Source organism: Aptenodytes patagonicus, chromosome 4 (assembly GCF_965638725.1).
Source record: "Aptenodytes patagonicus chromosome 4, bAptPat1.pri.cur, whole genome shotgun sequence".
Taxonomy (NCBI): Eukaryota; Metazoa; Chordata; class Aves; order Sphenisciformes; family Spheniscidae; genus Aptenodytes; species Aptenodytes patagonicus.
This window is the reverse complement of record NC_134952.1, coordinates 13112113-13126093: the sequence shown is the minus strand read 5'-3', so window position 1 is coordinate 13126093 and position 13981 is coordinate 13112113. Positions and strand designations below refer to the sequence as shown.

General features: G+C 38.1%; 1 protein-coding gene across 3 annotated transcripts in view; it reads left to right on the top strand.

Moving 5' to 3' along the window:
- Positions 1-9141, top strand: part of KIAA0232 (KIAA0232 ortholog) — a 74708-nt gene extending 65567 nt beyond the window's left edge. For 2 of the 3 annotated variants that reach the window (XM_076335898.1, XM_076335900.1), the window contains 3 exons: positions 3268-3349; positions 5428-5525; positions 6471-9141. In XM_076335898.1, coding sequence (XP_076192013.1) covers positions 3268-3349; positions 5428-5525; positions 6471-6650 — 360 coding nt within the window. In that variant the 3' untranslated portion in view covers positions 6651-9141. The remainder of the gene's footprint in view (positions 1-3267; positions 3350-5427; positions 5526-6470) is intronic. The other variant, XM_076335899.1, reaches the window with a different exon arrangement.
- Positions 9142-13981: the final 4840 nt, after the last annotated feature.

Here is a 13981-nt window from a genome sequence, read left to right as displayed (position 1 = left end):
GTGAGTGGAAGAGGTGAGGAAAAATCTCATCAGCTGTAGGAGATGGCATTCGTGGTGCAGGAAGCAATCTTTCACTTCTCTGCTTGTTTTCCCTTTTTTTCAGTTGTATCCTTAATAACAAATTGCTATTCCACGGTGATGCCAGAGATCAAATACGCTGTTTAAAATAGTCGTTATCCACTTAAGCTCACAAAATCTCTCCTTTATGTTAGCTACTTTACTCCAGCTAGATTACGGAGTCGTTTCACTGTAATTTGATCTTCGAAGCAGCACTGGAGTTTTTAGCTGAAAAACACCTAATACTTGCTTTTATTCCTTTAGAAAGTATTTGTACTAATGTTTGCAAAGAATGGTGGTTCTTTTGTATACCAGAGGTTTCACTTGAGATTTTGGATAAAAGACCTAAGTGGACAGCCCTGCTGTGGTATGAAGTTCTTAGGAAGGTTCCTTTGAGAAAAACAGACATGAAATGATGTTGGAAGGAACAGGTGTGAGCTAGATGCCAATGAAAAACATATAAACGCTATATAAAGTTTTGAAACTATTTTACTCTTTCAAACTCTTACACAAACAATAGCAAACATTAAAATGATTTTTTTTTCTGCTGTTGGTTTAACTCTCAGTAGGGGACAGATGAGAGGGGGACAGAAGCAGAATCAAAGCTTTAGTTTTTGCACGTAGCTGCACAGTTCTGACCCAAATCTGCTGAAAATTTGTAGACGATTGTGACTGAAACCCGCTAGGATTTGGAGGGAGGAGAATCTTTTGTAACTATAACATTACCATAGTGTTTGTGCTAGTGAATGCTAAAGCCCTCGAGTGATTTTACATATCCTCAACCAGAAGCTCTAAGAGAAGCCTCAGTTACCGTATATCTAGCTGTAAAACGAGAAAGGAAACCCATCAGTCTTCTCTCAGACCTGCAGCAAGACTGGGAGTGAAACAGCATTGCAGTTGGTTTTGCTTGTTGTTTTTGAGCTGTACTTAAGAATAAAGTCAAATTAATGTGAATAGTTTCAGAGAGGAAAGACTTCCACTTGCAATTTCTAATACTAGTACAATTGAGAATAATAGCTATTTAGATGGGTAGCTGGCAAATCTATTAAAACTTTTCATAAAATACTGGAAGTGCGCGTGAGTACATGTGAGAGGAGGAGGTGGCATAAATTGAAAATGCAGTTTTAAAAGGGAAAGAAAAGGAAGGTAGGCTCATGGGACTGTTCTGGAGCTGGTATTTCTTATTTGCCAATTAAGGGTACTTCTTTAGTTGTCAGACACTTTCATGATGTCACACTGCACAATTGTAGTAAACATCTAAGCAACTGTAGGAGAAAATAGTTTTCTTCAGTGAATGTATAAAGTGGACGTCAGCTTGTGTCCCCCATCACCTCCCAAACAAAACCCCCAAATGGCTTTAGCGTGGATAGCGGGTCTTTACATCCCTCCTTTTGCTTTACACAGCTGACCTTAATGCTGGTTTAGAAATAACATGCGTCATTCCACGAGGGTCAGTGTGGGGGCAAGAGGGCTAGGTCTGAGCTCAGACAGAAGCCCTGCTGGGCTGCTTCTGCATGCAGCCAGAAGATGCCTCTGGCTTTCTCTAACTCTTCTGGTATCGAGGCGGTGATGGAAGGATGCGGGAGCTGAGGCAGCCTGCAGCCAGCATCAGTTCAGTCACTGAGCCATCCTGAAGCAGATATGTAGGCTCTGATGGTGACTTAGCCCAGGAAGCAAGACCGCTGTAGCTTGTTACACTCTGCCAGCCTCAAGCTGGCTTTGCTTGTTAACCCACTGTGGTTCATCCAGCTTACCATGTGTGCAGATATGAGTGCAGGTGTGACACCAGCCACGTGGGAAACTTTGAAGTTAATAAAGCAGTGTGTCTGTGGAGTTCAGATGCCTCTATCTGTAGTCAGCAGCAGAGTGAGGCTTCCGTGATTGAATTTATTTGTAAATGCACATTTCTTATGAAGTCCTGCTTTAAATACCCTTGAGCTTGCTTTTTTTTTCCCCTTCTTTCCCTTTTTTTTAAACTATGATTTAACTTCCTAAGAACTCCCTTTTCTGGAGTTGGGGTTTGAGTTTTTGGAGGGTGGTTCCAACAGGACTATCCCTCGGTGTTATCAGAGGAAACCAGCATGGATAATTTCAATATTCATTATAGCAGAATTTTGTGAGGAAAAAAGTTTAATCTGGCAGACGCTTCTGAATACAGCACTCTTGAGCTGCTTATTTGGTTTGAGAGGGACTTCTCTTTATTAAGTAATAAGCATTTGTAAGTTTAGGTTCTATAGGTTTGTAGTCCTACAAAAGAGGAACAAAAGGACGCTCATTAATTTTCTGTGCTTAAATGTTCTCAGGTTTACAGAGGAGGAAGCTGGATAGAAACTCAGTGTTGATGCTCATTTGTTAATGGTTTTTAGTAGCTAGTTGCACTATAGTTTGTTTTTGAATCATTTGATGTAATATTTTAACAGGGGCTGTTAAAAGCTGGCATCATCTTTTGAAGGTTAACGGGGTTACCACAGGTGCAGTCATAAAACTAGGGACATGTCTGTTGTGACAAGCCTTTGGTATTTTAGCCATGTTCATTAATTTTACAAGGAAAGAGCTCTGGTAAATCTAAATTAGCATTAAAATATGGGGGGGGGGGGAGGAAGTATTTAGGCATTTTTAGTGAGTAGATTGAGATTATTTTTAGCATAAAGACAAATTATTAATCATCCTCATAAGCAGTTTTTCCTCATGTTGACACATTAATTCTCTAGTTTAATTTTGTGTTATCCCATTGATGGTAATGGTACTGCTAATTCACTCTTCCAGACTTTAAACATTGAATTTTGCAGCTTTTTGTTTGCTTTCTTTTCTGTTTTGTTTTACACTGAATTATTTGTCATGTTGACTAATGTTGTTCTGCTGTATTTTCATCTCTTGGGTAGCTATCTGTTCTCTCTTGTTTTGTACTTAGATTATATAGTGTAGGGCTAGAATTCATCTTTTTGTTCTGGATTTGTACAACTCTGTATCAGCAAAGCATGAGCCCCTGCGTGGAGTTCGTATTGAGTATGAGTTCAGATAACGGATGTTCTGTTGTAGTTTGACAGTCCTTTCCCATTAGTATTAGAAATTGAACCGTGTGACCTATAAGACCTAGCAAATTGGCTGTAATACCAGAGTTTCCTCCTTTACATGTAAGTATATTATTTATGGCATAATGAAGCATGATTATTGTCTAAACACTTTCCTATATTGAATACTAATCTGCAGAGAATGAGTGGCAGCCAGGAAAAGCAATGCTGGTGGGAAAAGGCGCTCTATTCTCCCCTTTTTCCTGCATCACAGTGTGAAGGTAAGAAGCTCTGCCTGTTTGAACTAACTTGCTGTTGCACCTGTGTTAGAATGAAATGCTCTTTCTCAAGGATTTGAATTGTTGCAGATGAATTGGACCTACTATCTGTATTTAAAAAAAAAAACGGACAGTAAACTTCCACAATAAATTCTCTTTTCTGAGAGAGAACTGGGATGCTTCAGTTACATTTGTAATAGATCTCTAGCATGCTTCTAAATAGTTTTTAAATGAAAGTGCTTTTAAAATAGTCTTCACATTTATGCAGATTTACTTAATTCCAGAGCCTGGAATTAAGTAAATAGAATATTAATCTCTGACTCTGAAAATACTTTATTACATTTTTGAGTATGTTTCAACCTGAATAATACTTAATAGGTAGCTAATTTTATAAGAATGTGGAAACATGATAATTGCCTTTTATGGGTTCGCATAGATAACATGCCAGTTATTCAGTGAATGTGTGGAATTTCTCTCAAGCTGGGAAGGAGAGGGATTTGCCTCTTGGCCACTCCTTTCACGGTGACAATCTGGGAGTTTTTCTGTCCCACACGGAGAGTAAGTCCTGTCTTGGTAGGCAGGCTGCTCGCAAGCGGAAGCAGGTGTGCTTCCAGCACTCTCTCTTGCCTCCCAAGTATTCGTAGCATCTGACAGCTGGCCCAAGCCCAGCTCTTCAGTGGACAGGCAAGAATCCAGACAGCTTTTTTTTTGCCTGCATACCAATTTACCTTTTCTGGGGCGAAGGCAAGAAGCTCAATAAGAACATTCTGTATACCGAATTGACAGGCTATCTGATGCTTTCTGTTGGTAGAGGCTCAGTGCAAGAAACTTCTGGTCAGAGACCTGGTTCCTTAATAATCTGGAAGTAGATTAGCCAGTAATTATTACTGAACTATTTTTGGAGTGCACCTTAAAGCACAACCAACTAAACGGTGTTCTTAGTGCCTAAATGCCCTTACTTTGGTGTTTAGGACAGTTTGGGTTACTTTCAAGAACATCTTTAACTTACTCCACTCCCAACTATAGAAATGTGTTTGCACAGTGGAAGAGAATAGATCGATGCCTATGGGACTGTGGTTTGCCTCCCATATTAGACTAAACCTCAGTATTTACAAAGTAGAGATATTTAGTGTCCTTTTTTCCCCCACAGTGATAACTGCAGAGGTATTACTGGTGTACTAGCAAATGTAGTGACTCACACTCTTGAGTATGTATTTTACACAGAGTAATCCTTGAATTCCTGTGAGTGAATTGTGTCATCTTTTTGCTGACATCTGCTGGTGAACCTGCGTAACTCTCTCAGTGGTTCACCACCTTATTTCATAAGTGGAAGACAGAATATACAGTAAAAAATACTATGGAGCCCAGAACCTGCTTGGTACAGTGGCAGAATTTCTCTGAAGTAGAATAGTTCCAGGATTTCCTCTTTTAGACTAAGCTTAACAAAGCTAGAGCTTTATCCTCAGAGCTAATGCTATTTTTTCACAAATCTTTAGCTGTATACAGTTTTCTTATGGGTATTTTTTATATAGGATATTGATGCATGTGATCGATATATATCGATATGATATATGTTGATATTATATATGGAAGTTTACTCTGGTAAGTAGAAATCACAGCCATTCACGTCAGCTGTTTTTTGGGGGGTTTTTTTGAGCTTCAGTCAGAACCAGGCTGCTGTTGCAGTATATTTTGTATGGGTATAGAAATAGGAATGATCTAAAACACCGTGCAGTTATCAGAATTGAAAAATGTACTGAACCATCTATAATAAAAAAGTAATTATTGCTCTTTGTACCTTACTATTTTAGATGTTTTCATTAACTAAGTAGCTTCTTTTTTTTATTTTTTGGTTATCCAGGTAAGATTTGATGAAGCTTCCATAAGGTATTATGCTTCTCTCTTTAAGGATGTCAAAACTATAAAAACCCCCACAAGCACAGATTTACATGGCTTAGAGTGTGAATTTCAGGAATACTTCTCTAGATGCTTTCATTTTGGCTAAATGTAAATAACAGTGTTCCTCAATTCTGTTTTTTCTTCCTTTTTCCTCTGAAACACCCCCACAAACACAATGTAAGAATGTTATACAGATGCCAAGGGAGAGAATGGTGTAGGAGAATTTGCAGATGTAAAGGAAATATCCAATGATGATGAACATCTTTTAGATTTTAATATGGTAAGTGTGTCATTGGTTTGGGGAGGAGTTTCTTTGTTTATTTTATAAGGGTATGCCACCGTGTCTTTCCTTTCATCACAGTCTGGCCTCAAATGAAATTCCTATGAAAACCTTCAAAAGCTTTTCTTTCCTTACTTTGTGTTTTAATCTCTTCTGCGTCTTGAGCATGCGTCTGAAAACTCCTCAGTGTTGTACTTTGGGGAGTACGGCCCTTTGTACAAAGAGTTGTACTTCTAGTAGTTAAGCAAACTCAGTTTCCTTTGGGAACACTTGGCTTTGGCTTGTCTTGTGGGTTAAACACTAGGCTCTTTTTCCTTGACTTCTAATTTCAGTAAGCACAGAGTGGGCTGACGTGCACTATGAAGGCAGAAAGGACCGGTATCTAAAGGCTTGAACATAATGTATGCTGAATTCTGTCCTGCTTACGAACAAAAACCTGATTTTTTTGCTGTAGGGAAGATCTTTGTGTACATGTGCACTTACTGATAGTGTTAAACTTTATAGTGATGATAGCACCTAAATTTACACTGTGACCGGCTTGTTACAGCTTTACTGATTCAGCTGAAAATACATTGGTTTTGCTTGAAGTTTAGTCAGATCTGTGCTGTGTTTTCTTGATATTTAATACTTACTACCAAATTTTGGAGATAACTTTTACGGTAATTTTCTAACATGCATTCTGACAGAGTTCACTTTTAATTCTCTTGCTGTTTTGTGCAAATCCTAAAATGAAGGAATAGGAAAAAATAGTAAAGGCCTCACCTTTTTTTCCTGCTGTTCTGCAGTCCTTTCTACGTAGTGGACTAAGTCAGGAAAGTGGAGGACTTGCCCTGTAACCGTGACATCTCTCTTGAACAACTACAAAACTATATAACCTCCCAGCTCAGAAAAAAGCAAGCGTGATTTTTATTGTTCCCCATCAACACTGTCAGTTTAAATCCTTAGGTTTCTTCTGTTTATGAAGCAAGATGTGCAGATGATATAAATGCTGAGGCAAAACCAAATGGCTTCAGGAAGAAGATCTACTCCAGTGATAGCTCCAGCTCTGAAGACACAGCTTCAGAAGGTGGAAGTGAATGGGCTGATCCGTGTGAGGAGGAGCTTTTTTCTCGAACTCAACTATAAAAACTGCAGAGTAGAACAGATGATTGAAAAGTAACATGAGATGGAAAACTATCCTTCTTGAGGGTCTGTAGCTCTAAAACAACAACTTGAGTTTCCTCTTCAGTTAATGGATTCAGATGTGTATTTATCTTTCTCTTCTTGCTTATTTTATAGATGAGGACACAGCTGTCCTGTTGAAGATTCCCCCCTCCCCCCCAAAAAAAAAACCCTGTTAAATTCTTGGCTATTTGAACTAGACTAGATTGTGTTGTCAAATCAAGAATGGATGTGCATGTGCTTGTCTTAGTAGTACCACTGCTTTTTTGCATCTTAATTGCAGTTATTTTCATTCGTAACTGTAGCCCTACCACTATTACTATCTTCTTAGCATCGCAGTGTCTACAACTACTTCTGCTATTCAGCGACTTCAGCTTTCTGCACATTAGGCTTTGTTCTTTAAGAACTGGGAGATAAATACTTAACACTGTAATCTATCAGTGCCTTTCTGAATGCAGGAGAAAAGCATGAATGACTTGTCCAGTCTTCATTCGGTAAATCTCGTAACTTTGAAGTAGGAACGACAGGGTTGTGCTTTAGAGACTTACAGAAACTGTGTTTTCTATCCTATGATTCCCCCCTCCCGCAAACCAACACTGAGGATACCATGGTTTGTATTTTTGCTAACTGGAGAAGCCAAGGATTTTTTGTAGGTATGGAGGCAATGTGGGGTTTTTTTTTTCCTTTTTTTTTTTTCTTTTTTTTTTGTCCTTTTTAGCAACTTGCCAATGTGGGGCAGATGTTTAAAAAGTAACACCAAAAATAATAAACCACTGGGGCGATGTGTGGATTGTTGTGAATTTTGTAACGAGTAATGAGAACGTTGTCTTGTTGCAGATGATGGCATTGATGTAATCTGCAAAAGCATCCTGTACTGAACTTGAGCCTGAATGATTGAAACTATCTAAAATGCTCAGAGCGTTCAATGTTTTAAATGCAAAGGGTCAGTGCTTCACTTGAAAGAAATCCTGTGGCTGCTGCAGTTAGCTGCTGTTGTGGCTGTAATTTAGTAAATCTCGTAGTTCATTTTGTGTTTCTGAGAGAATGTGTGGGGCAAGTTATGTGTGTGGTGGGGGGGTAGGGAAAGTGATGACTTACAACATACATGTGTGATTGCAGTAGTGATTGTTGCTTTATGTGACTTGCTTTTAAATTTTATTTTGTTAACTTAGAAAGTCAATACATTGTCAAGTTGCATCTGTACAAGACTATCAACTCCTTGTGCTTTTAACACATTATGCAAAACGTATAAGCCAGGAGGAGCAATATTTGCAAAACGAAACGTTCTAAGTTTTTACCAACTCACAGTTTAAAAAACAACAACAACAACAACAACAACTAACTAGTCTATACAATAGCAGCATGTCTACAACATCGGGAAGTGCAGAAAGTCCAATACTGACTTGAAAAGCTTACCCATTAATTTTGACAGGCAATAAACCTCATGAGAACTATAGCTGTTTGAAATGTGAGCTGAACTGCCTTTGAAATATGTTCTGTGCTAGAAGGGTTTTCTGAGTAGCTGGGTTTTGTTGCCTTTATTCAATTGACAATGTAAGAAGTGAAATACGTGGTTGGAAAACCATGCCATTCTTTGTGCAACGCTTCCGTTGAGATCCTTACTTAAAATTGGCTTGGTTTGTCCTTACCCAGGGGCTTTCTTTTGGTCCTCCTCTTAGACTATGTTTTAGGGTTTGTATTCATACAACAAATCTTTTGACACTTTACAGTTTCTTAATTTATTTGCAGACTTTGGATAGATTTTTATATATTTTACTTTCTTCTGGAGCTTCCTTGAGAGGTTGTTTAGCACCTGCACTGAGAACTAGTTAACTGTAACATGAAAGTAAAAAAGAATTTTACACACAAATTCTTCAAATCACTACAGTGAAGAATGGAATGGAACTTCAATCGAGAACAAGAAATGACCAAATGGACATATTTCAAACACAAACTTCAGCTCAGTTAATTTTGGCTAGAGCTGCTTCTTTGGTAAGAAAGGGCTCAAAACCAGCAAAGGTGTTGCTTTTAGTTACATTGTGGCATGTAATAATTCCAGCACCTTTGGGGAAGATAAAATCGTATCTTGAGCTTGGGCAATAACCAATTGTCTTTACTTGTTTTCATAGTTTAATGGCTAAAGCTCTAAAGCTTTCGGTGAGAGTTGAAGTGTGGTTTTTAGTTTTTCTGTATGGATAGAAACACACAACAACAACAACAACAACAACAACAACAAAAGCATTAAAGGTTGGCATACGCTGAACCGCACTGTGGTATGAAGCGCATTGCATATCCATAGCACTGAAGTATCAGTTTTCCATTCCTGGGCTGAAATTTGTTCTACTTTTTGCTTCAAGTGGTTGTATTGTTCTGATTTCACGTACACCAGAGTAACTGATTTTGTTTTCTTGTGGAGTTACTTAACACCGAATAAAAATATAAAAGGACAATTGGATGGCGTGTGTGTGTGTTCATTTTCTTTGTCTAACGTAACAATAACTTAGATACAACACAGCAGTTAAGCATTAAACATTCTGGCAAGAGAGCATGAGGTATGTAATTTGCGAGTCCTTTTCATTGCTATGATTTTTTAATCTATTTTTTATTCTTTTTCAATACAATGCAGGAAAATTAAATACACTGCGTATGTTCTTGAAAAAAAAAAAGACGAGCAAACATAATAAGCTTAGTCCCCACTTCAATTATTTCTGTAGAAAATGTCATAATCTTATTCCAAAAATTAATTTGTAATGACAAATTTCCCCCCCCTCTTTCAAAGGGGGGGGGGGATTAAAACCCAGACAAACCCAGACCCTCTCTCACATATCAGTCAAAGTTACAGAGTACAGGATCTAAACAAGCAGACTTTATTTCTGCTTTCAACTTGTGCTCAGCCATCAAATGGTCAACATCTCACTTCTGCTTTCAGAAAAACTGCATCTGTGACAAGCAAATGCATACTCCTAACCCCATGGCCGGACCCCTTTTCATAAAAAGGAGAAAAGACAGACCCAGTTTTGAACAGCTCACATTCAGCTTGGTGGAGACGTGCATTACGTTGCTGTAAGTTTACAGCCATAGTGACTTGGGATTCTGTGTAGAATGATTGCAACTCCCCTGAATTAGAAGTGCAACGAAAACAGCACATAAATACACACTTGGGAAATAATGGAAAATAGTTGTTCTGTAAGGTCCTTGGGTGAATGCTTTTGTTCGTTAGTATCTAGCATGCTTTAAACTTTGTAGTTAAAACTTTCAAAGGCATAAATTATTTTAAATTATTTCTTAAATACAGCAGGAGGAGTGTATTTTCATTGTGTTTATAGAAGATGCTTGATAAAAGAATTAAATTTGGCCAGCCAGGCCTTTCAGTTGTTGTATCTGAATTATTAACTCCACATATCCCAAAGAATTCGTTTCCAATGTAAACAATGCTTCTATCATGCAAAAACCACTGCACAGTCCTTGGCAGCAATTGCATCTGTCAGTGGTAGGGCAGGCTTTAAATGCATGTCAAACTATGACTTCATGGGAGTGCTGTCCGCAGTGAAAATACATGGAAAGGTACTGCAGCTCCGGGAGAGCCAGTCTTCCCAGGATTCCTTGACAGTATAACTCATCCTTTTCCTGCCAGGACCAGCGTATTTAAGTATTATCCCCAATGAATTTGTCATCCACCTTTCACACGCAGCATCTCCCATAATTTTCTTTTATGACCTGTGAAACTAGGAGCAACAAGGCTCCAGAGGTTCGGGACAAATGAAACTTAACTGATACATTTTAGCTTTCTACAGTAAGATCCCTTTTCCAGTGTTCAAGTTGCTTTTAAAATGTATTGTAATATGCAAGTGCTTATAAATTTTATGAGCTACCTCTATGCTCCAGTATGATGATAATGGGATTAAAAGAAAAAACAAAGCTGATAGAGCTGGTGGTGGGTCAGCATGCTGCCGAGAAAAAGTGACTCGGTGGCAAAACATTGGTTTCCCTGCCCTACTTCATCGTTGTGTAAGGCTTCACCCATAAAGAATGCACTGAGCACAGAGACTGAGATGACAGACTTCCATGTATGCTACCTTCTCCTACCTGACAGCCTTCCTGCAGGGCAAGTGCTTCTGGAAGAACTGTATCTGTTACTGTAACGTATTTGCAACCGTAGAACCCAGTTAATCCAAGAACAAAAACAAAGGTGCAAAAACAGTAGTAAGTCTCTCTTTCCCTGTCACTACAAGGCAAGGTCACTTTTATTAACAACAGTAGCAGCTATATAATATTGCTACAATTGCTTTTCACATAAAGATTTTAGAAATTGTTAATGAAGAAGGCTTAACTGCCCATCGTTTCTGTGTAGGTCTTATTTTACTCGCTACAAGAAACAGAGACAGTGAGATGTAGCAACTCTCCTTGTATTGCAGAACTGAGCAGTTTCAAATTCTTGAATTTCTTCTAAAATCAATCTAAGCAATCAAGCCTGTTAAAAAGTATAATGAGTATATTTTCGTATTCATTTCAGTGCTTTTCTTGTCTGTAGCCAGGGAAATGCCTGAGCAAATGGCACGACAGGACAGTAGCAGTACTGAAAGCAAATACATAAGCACTAGAATAGGCTACCTAAAAAAGGATTCCACTTCCACAATTACAGATTTTTAGGAGCACATTAGACAAATGTGTCAGAAATTATGCAGGCATGTATACATACATCCTGCCTTGAGGAAGAACGAGGAACTAAGTGATCTCCAGATTTCTCTGAATCCCGTTTTCCATACAGGAAAAGCTCATATCCAGAAGGGCTATTAAATTGATTCATAGTTTACAGAGAAAAAAGAGCCATTAGACTGCCTATGGGACATTAAAGCTTGTGCAGTTTTTCCTTTACTGATCCCAAACTTGTGTTTGAAAAAAATACAACTTGTGTGTGGTTTAAGCCCATGGTCCAAAGAGTAATTTGCCTCATTAATTCCTACCTGCTGTGGTGGGCCACTCTGATCCCTTCCAGATACAGGACAGAAATTGGTATTCAATTTTTCTTTTTTGCACAGTTACTTTATTCATGTAATAATGAATGTTCAGGACTGTTAGCATGCTTTTTGTTCCTAATACCCTTTTGGTAGGATTTTTCCCTTTTTTTTTTTTTACATTTCATAACTTCTAGTTTTTGTATTGATGTTTGGCTTTTAATTGTCTTTGCTTTGAGATGGGGTTTTAGCCCATAGTCTTTTGACTCTGGAACCCTTACCTATTTGACAACAAAGTCTTCAAGAAGTCTCAATTGTCATTCATGCTTTTTAAATATTTTTCCTCCGTTTTGCCTGTAATTTTATTCAATACAAAAATATTAAATACTTTGAAGCACTGCAGATCCATAGAGACATATTACTTGGATCTGTTATCTGCCCAAATTGAATGTTACTTGGTTTCATTCATCATTACTAGTTCTAGACAACAACTCATTTTTAATCCAGTACTACTTTTTTTTCCTAGCGAATTCCAATAGAAAGTTACCACATGTTGGGGGCAATGCCTTTTGTGTTACAGAATGAATCTATTTGCTTTTGGAAATGTAATTTAAATTGCACTTGCTTAAGAGAATAAATCTGCTATAGCATCCCAACTTTTCATTATGCAGCTGTGCATAATAAAACCCTTGTTTCCTTCTCTGGTATGATTTAGTGATGAGTTAAGATCCATAACAGAAGTACCATGGAGGCTTTGTTAGCGATTATTTATGGGCACTTAAGATCCTGCAATTCTGAGATATTAATACAAGAAGCAGTATTTTTAGTTTGTATAGTCTTACTTCTTCACACCTTATTACCCATTTTGTCCTTCCTAAAGAGCTTGTAGACAGTGATTGATAGAAACATTCCAGCCACATGCATCGTGTTTCGGTAATATCAATTCAAACATGCTGGAAAGTCTCGCACTATCTTCCCCTGCCTTTCCTGCCCTTCATTTTCTTGCCATCTCATGGAGGGAAACTTTAAACCATGTAAGTCTATTCTTACCCAGTGGTAACAGAAAGGTTAACAGTAATGGTAGTTATAGACCTGGCTTTGCTTTCCTCATCCTTTATCAGGTTTAAGTTCCTACAGGGGCAGGCAGCCTTTTGGGACAATGAAATGGCCTATTCTCCAGCTGTTCCCGATTCATCCCAAACCTGTTAAAATGGTTCAGTTCACAGACGTTCCACCACTAGTAGGAACACCCGTGCAGATGGTGGCTGTGCTGGAAATGGACTGCTATCAAAACAGATGTGCAAAAGACAGGCAAATACTACTTTTGTGAGAAGTACTTTTATGATGGATTTGCAGTAGAAGAACATAGTATTCTCCATTTGTCAAAAACATCACCATTTGCTTGTGAGGTATTGATATTTTTGATCAAATCATCATCCTGCTCATTGCTACAAGTCAGTAGCAACCTGAATTTATTCATTGTTCCCTTTTCCTGTGCCATAAAACATTCATTAGTTACTTTACCATACATACAAGCAATTTTGTAAAGCAAGGAGGAAAAAGATCGATGTCTCATACCTTCAAGAGAGAACTTTTCTGTCTCTTAGGATGATGGACAGTAACAGAGATTATCCATCACTTGCTACAGTTAGTACACTTGCACTCTTGCTTGTGTGAGCTAAAACTACCTTAAATGACAGTGATGGGAAATGGAAGGAGGAGTTGTTGATCAGCTAGTATTCAATGATGTGCAACTGTTGTATCTTCACAATATGCAAATATTTGGTTAACTAGAGAAAAAAATATTATATTGAAACGTCTTCTCGTTTATGACAATTACTGACCTCAAGGTGGATAGGGAGCTGCACAGCCGATTCAAATGAAGCTCAGTTTGGCTGCCTCTGAAAGCTGCTTGCATCATAATGGCTTCTGATGAATGAAAATTCAATCTAGATGTTCCCATCTAGTTCTTAAAAAAAATTAAATTAAAAGTTGTATCAATTGCAAAATTGCTGAAGCTTCAAAACAGAACTGAAAGCCTAAGCAGAGAATGATTTCCCACATCTACAGGCATAAGAAGCATGAGGGAAGCTTGCGTTTCTGCTCCTTAACTCTACCTTGTTCTAAAGGAACAAAGGAAGGACTATTACTTTGCATACTTTTTTCATATGTAGTGTATTTTGGAGAAATCAGTGAGAACAGAGCACAAACCCTTCAAGCTTTTTTGCAGAGTAACCATAAAACTGGCATATCAAATTCTGCTGGCATGAATATGAGCTTGTATGACAGGGCTTTTGAATTGAAAGTTTTCAAAAAATTAAATCCTCTAGCACTGATCTG